The sequence below is a fragment of the Cebus imitator genome, unplaced genomic scaffold (genome assembly GCF_001604975.1).
Source record: "Cebus imitator isolate Cc_AM_T3 unplaced genomic scaffold, Cebus_imitator-1.0 Scaffold359, whole genome shotgun sequence".
Taxonomy (NCBI): domain Eukaryota; kingdom Metazoa; phylum Chordata; class Mammalia; order Primates; family Cebidae; genus Cebus; species Cebus imitator.
In genome coordinates this window covers 1302039-1308123 of record NW_016107674.1, presented here as the reverse complement: position 1 = coordinate 1308123, position 6085 = coordinate 1302039, and the positions used below count along the sequence as shown (strand labels likewise).

At 45.3% G+C, this 6085-nt stretch overlaps 1 protein-coding gene across 1 annotated transcript in view; it reads left to right on the top strand.

The window, feature by feature from the left end:
• The first annotated feature begins 305 nt into the window (after positions 1-305).
• Positions 306-6085, top strand: part of PM20D2 (peptidase M20 domain containing 2) — an 18177-nt gene continuing 12397 nt past the window's right edge. Inside the window, exons 1-2 of the mRNA XM_017506806.2 lie at positions 306-910; positions 3604-3752. Of these exons, the coding sequence (XP_017362295.1) occupies positions 446-910; positions 3604-3752 (614 nt within the window). The 5' untranslated portion in view covers positions 306-445. The remainder of the gene's footprint in view (positions 911-3603; positions 3753-6085) is intronic.

Genomic DNA, 6085 nt, shown 5'->3' with positions numbered 1-6085 from the left:
TTTTTAATTACTAATCCTAGAGAGTGGCGTTTTCCCGAGGACTGTGTTCCACTTGGTCTGTCTCTGATGGCTATTAAACTAATAAAACCGTTCTTATTCTGCTGCTGTCGGAAATAAGCAAGAACTGAAAAGTAATCGATAATCTTAGATCATAACTCAAAGGCCAAAACGGCCAAGGAGGTGGAAGAGTCCCCAGCCCTGCCTTCACCACAGCACCCGCAGAACCCCGCCGCGCTCCCGCCTTGGCGGGGCGCCAGCAGCCGCCAGCGTTTCCCTCGGGGCTCCGGGGGCGGGCCTGGGGCTGGGGGCGGTGCCCCGGGAGCTGTGTAGCCTGCGTGCGCGCGCCGCCGGGGTGCTGGAGGCTGCTGGGCGCGTGCGCGGACGGTCGCTACCTGCGGTGGAGCAAGAGAGCTAGGGGGCGACGACAGCAGCGGGCTCGGGCAGCATGAGGCCCGGAGAGGAGCGGCCCTTGGAAGGGGGCGCGTGCGATGGCGGCTCCGAGCTGGAGCTACTGAAGCTGCGCGCCGCGGAGTGCATCAACGAGGCGGCCGAGCGGCTGGGGGCCCTGAGCCGCGCGATCTGGAGCCAGCCTGAGCTGGCCTACGAGGAGCACCATGCCCACCGCGTGCTGACGCACTTTTTCGAGCGGGAGCCGCCGGCCGCCTCCTGGGCGGTGCAGCCGCACTACCAGCTGCCCACAGCCTTCCGCGCCGAGTGGGAGCCGCCGGAGGCCTGGGCGCAGAGTCCCGCGCCGCGCCCGCTGCACCTGGGCTTCCTCTGCGAGTACGACGCGCTGCCTGTCATCGGCCACGCCTGTGGCCACAACCTCATCGCTGAGGTCGGGGCGGCGGCAGCGCTGGGCGTGAGGGGGGCCCTGGAGTGCCTCCCCAGGCCACCTCCGCCGGTGAAGGTGAGGTGGGGCCCGGGTGCGGGACCCCATCCGACTGCCTGGGTGGGAGGCGACCCGGGAAGGCCGGGATCCTCGTGCGTCCCTGCGCGCCTCGGGGCCCTCCAGTCCGTGGCAGGTGTGTGCGGGACCGCGCTAAACCTGCGGGCCTCCCCCTAGGCGCAGAGGCGTAGCTGAACCCCGGGTTAAAGTCAGTTCGCTTTGCCGACCTAGCGACAGCTTGCAGATTATTGTTTGCTCCTCTCTAGTTGTAAATAGCTCTGCTGAGTTGTTCCCTTAGGAAAGAACTTACACCCAAGCCTAGTGTTCGTTACGGGTTATTTTTGGTAACTGAGAGGCAACAGCGATTTGCTGACAAGGTTGTGCAGTCTCAGGAGGAAATACTTCTTGTAGGGAAACCTACGGCCTCTTTTTATTCGTCTGCAAAGAAATCTTTTGTTTGTGGCAGTTGTAAATGTTGTGATTTAAGTCATTGGTATTTGGATAAGAAATTTCAGTCTCTAGAACCACCAAACCCCTAGAAGTATGCAAATAAAGGGGAAGTGAATGAGCATTATACATAGATGAGTTCATTCTTAAGTCTTAACTTTTTTGTTTCATGATTTTAAGAAATACCTCGACTGTTTATACGGGGAAATGTCGCTTATGTTTTTCGTAGGGCAAGTTTAATCCTGTGTTACTCTGTTTTTCCAGATGGTATATTCTACACTGAGCTAAGAGTCAATCGTCATTCAGGTTAAGGAGAAACAAATGTTTTACTTTCATATTCTTTAGCTCATTTTCCCCAGTGTCAGTAACCTTCTTCTTTTATCCTAACACTGCATCTTTTGTGGCTTTTTCACTTTAGCTGCCTTCTCTTTTCTGTCTCTGGGGACTCGTTTTTGCATTTGTTAGGTTTTTGTTTGGGTTGAGGGGGAGCATCCTTTGCCATGTCACGAAACACTGGAGAGATTTCCCTTCAACCACGTTTCTGATAGGTTCTGAGAGTCAGCGAGAGAGACGCATCCTATTTAACGAGTTATGGGTTAAGAATGAAGAGCGACTTCATGAAAGAGTTTGAGCACTGTAGAACCTCTAAAGAAAGCTAGACTGGGAAATGTACACATTGTTTTTTGAGGCAGAGTTTTCTTGTGTTGCCCAGGCTGGAGTGCAGTGGTACAATCTTGGCTCACCGCAACCTCCGTCTCCCTAGTTCCAGTGATTCTTGTGCCTCAGCCTCCCGAGTAGTTGGGATTACAGGTTCGCTGGTGCCCGGCTAATTCTTGCATTTTTTAGTAGAGACGGGATTTCGCCATGTTAGCCAGGCTAGTCCCGAACTCTGTACTTAAGGTGATCCGCCCGCCTCGGCCTCCCAAAGTGCTAGGATTACAGGCGTGAGCCACTGCGCCTGGCCAACACTTCTAATTTCAAATGGTTGTTCTCAGTTTTAGCAAGGTTCAGTTATTATCTGAAAATGGAATTTAAGTTAATTTCCTTTGCAAGCCAAGACTTTTTTCCAGCTTGTTTCACTGTGTTCTTATACATGATCTTGAAAATATGTTAGTTTATAGATACTTTTTCTTTGCTTTTTAAAATTGTTTGAAGATGTTAAGCTTAAATATCAAAGTACAATGTTTATTCTGTAAAGTTTTCTTTTGTTTAATTAGGTGTTTGGTGACCAATAAATCTGCCTGGTTGAACTGGTGGAATCGAATTAGTAAGTTTGTGTAATAGTTGGCTGTTTCTAACTGTGGCATTAAGACTTGTTTAATGTTCTTCATAAAGGATTAATGAGTTAAGACTTTTAAAGTAGGTAGCTTAGTAGGGAATCAGAGTTTAGGCCAGAAGGTCAGGACTTCTAATCCCAATTCTGCTGAAGACTTGCTCTGTGACCTGAAGCAAGATACTTCACTCAGTTCCTCACAACCACCCCCTCTAAAATGGTCATACAGATTGCCCACCTACCTCACAGGGTTGTTGTGAGGATAAGTAGTAAATTTCTGGAAAGTTCTGTACCAGTAAAGTGCTTAAGAATAATTATATACATGCACTAAAAGGCTTAGTTAAGAGGAAGCTTTATGAAACAAATCCTAACAAAATTTGAGGAACTAGACTAGTAGTATTTAACTTTTTTATCTTTGCCATTAGTTGACTTGTAAAATTGGGAAAAGCTTTTTCTAGTGTCTTTTTTTTTTTTTTTTTGAGATGGAGTTTCACTCTTGTTGCCCAGGCTGGAGTGCAATGGAGGGATCTCGGCTCACCGCAACCTTTGCTTCCTGGGTTCAAGCAGTTCTCCTGTCTCAGCCTCCTGAGTAGCTGGGATTATAAGCATATGCTACTATGCCTGGCTAATTTTTGTATTTTTAGTAGAGATAGTGTTTCATCATATTGGTCAGGCTAGTCTCAAACTCCTGACCTCAGGTGATCCACCTGCCTTGGCCTCCCAAAGTGCTGGGATTACAGGCCTGAGCCACCATGCCCGGCCTTTTATAGTGTCTTTAGTACATACTTTGCACCAAGTTGGTATAACAGTGTACATTTTTTGATTAATTAAGCACCATATATTGATGCCCACTGTGTAAGCGTCATAGAACAAAACCTCTCTCCATAGGTTAAGGACTTTAATGTAGATTGTGAATACGTATGCAAGTGAACCTGTTTGATATTTTCCTATGAAGATTTTGTTGTTTTTCCCTCACATGAGTATTTCCTTCTAGGTAATTGTTTTGGGAACCCCTGCAGAAGAAGATGGTGGTGGCAAAATTGATTTAATTGAAGCAGGGGCTTTTAAAAATCTTGATGTTGTTTTTATGGCCCATCCATCACAAGAGAATGCTGCTTATCTACCAGATGTAGCTGAACACGAGTAAGTAATCAAGTTGAAGATAAGTTTCTTAGGGGAACACGGGCTATAGAATACCTTTATGACTAAACCAAAAACAAAAACTCCACATTTGTACATTTAAGAAGTAAATTGATCCTCAGAAAATGGGATGAAAATGGAAGAAAAAAAAGAAAAATAAGAAGTAAATTGAAAGACAGTGACGAGATGGCTTGATGTATGGAGTGACATTTGGCAAGCCTCTTGTAATTGAGATTCATTATGGTGTTCACAAATGGAGTATTAAAATAATAGCACTTGGAAAGCATGGGAATAACAAACAAGTTGACACTTAAGTTCTCTTTTGAACTGTCAGTAATCTGGTTTCTGGAAAACATCTATCCTTTGATATGAAATTGTCTTTGCAAATGAATAGATTTGCAAGAGATAATTCTATTAGATATGGGAAGAAAACACAGTACTCCATTTATTTACTTTAATTTGAGTTCTTTGCAAAGAGGATAAATTATGTCCTGAGAGAGAATATGGAACATGAGCAGCTATGATTTTTGTGGAACTTGACAATCTGTGCTTTTCCGATTAGTCGCTGCTGAAACCGTTTGTCTTTCTTTATGTTGAGGAACTCACTTTTTAGTACCTAGGAGCACACATCATTGAAGTGGTTTAGATTTCTTATACCAGAAATTTGAACCATAGTAGTGACCATAGTAGTTAATGGTCCAGGCACAAGAAGCCACTGCTCAGCTGCTTGAGCAAAACTGTGTGTTTCTTCAGAAGTAGCTTAGTACCTAGGGAGTGATGGCAGAACCATCACAGCAGTGCTTCTAGATTATACCCAGGTATCCCATTTCTTAGCACCTTACCAGGCCCTGTTTTCCAAGAGTGATCATTTTAACTGTATGGTATCTTCCTTCTTATCACTGGGAATTGGTACTGTGACAGTAGGAAGAATCTTTCAACTTTGGTTTCAAGGATGGTAATATACTAGTCCATCTCTAGAAAACATTGGAGATTAGAAATTTCTACCCTTGCCTTTGGCAAGAAGGAGCCTGCAGATGCAGGCAGGCTCTGCCGCTCATTAGCCTTCTTGAGCTTAGGGTTAGGCTTCTTCGTGGTCTTGGTTCTGAAGTCAGCACACTTAACCCCAGGCCTCCTCTTAGTGTCTGGCTTCTTAGCTTTCTCATTGGTCATTTCTTTTTTCTTTGAGATGGAGTCTCACTCAGAGTGCAGTGGCGCAATCTTGGCTTACTGCAACCTCCATACCCCAGGTTAAAGTGATTTTCCTGCCTTAATCTCCCAAGTAGCTGGGATGCACCACCACGCCCAGCTAATTTTCATATTTTTAGTAGAGGTGAGGTTTCACCATCCTGGCCAGGCTGGTCCCGAACTCCTAACCTCAAGTGATCCACCTACCTCGGCCTCCCAAAGTGCTGGGATTATAGGCAAGCACTACCACACACAGCTACTATTTTTGTATTTTTAGTAGAGATAGGGTCGCCATGTTGTCCAGGCTGGTCTTGAATTCCTGACCTTAAGTGATCCACCCACCTTGGCCTCCCAAAGTGCTGGAATTGCAGGCTCGAGCCACCGCGCTCGACCAAACATTTCTAATGAGTAAGATAAAGCAATCCTGCTGACCACCTTTCCCAAATCCAGTGCTTTTTCTAGAAATATATGTCCTTTTCAGAGTGTTTTTGGTGTACTTATGGGACATAAATAGAATTATGTGTAAACTAAATTGTGAAGGAAGGTTTTCCTGAGGTTTTCTGCTCAATATATTGTTCTGGCTTTTTAAAATTAAATAGTATATCTTGAAGATAATTTCATATTATCCTTTTCATTTTTATATTTATCCCCAGTTGTGATAAAATTCCAGTTTTGCTAGGCCAGGTGGCTCACACCTGTAATCATAGCACTTAGGGAGGCAAGGCAGGAGTATCTCTTAAGCCCAGGAGTTCAAGACCAGCCTGGGCAACATAGTGAGGCCCTGTCTCTACAAAAAATAAAAAATTAGCTGGGCATGGAGCACTCCTATGGTCTCAGCTATTCATCTGTGGGAGGCTGAGGCAGAGAAGGATTGTTTGAGCTTGGGAGGTGGAGACTGCAGTGAGCTGTGATCAAACCAGTGCACGCCAGCTGAGGTGACAGAGTGAGATGAGTATCAAAAAAAAAATGCATTTCAAGGTGATGGTGATAAGATATATATCAAGGAAATAACAGTACAGTATCCTGAAATCTAGTAAAGGTTTGGATGTTTTTCCTTGATTTTATCCTGCTAATACGATGTCTGGAATCAGTTAAGAAATAAAAGCATTCTTTCCCTGTAACATGCATGATGCACAAGGCAAGGAAAAAAA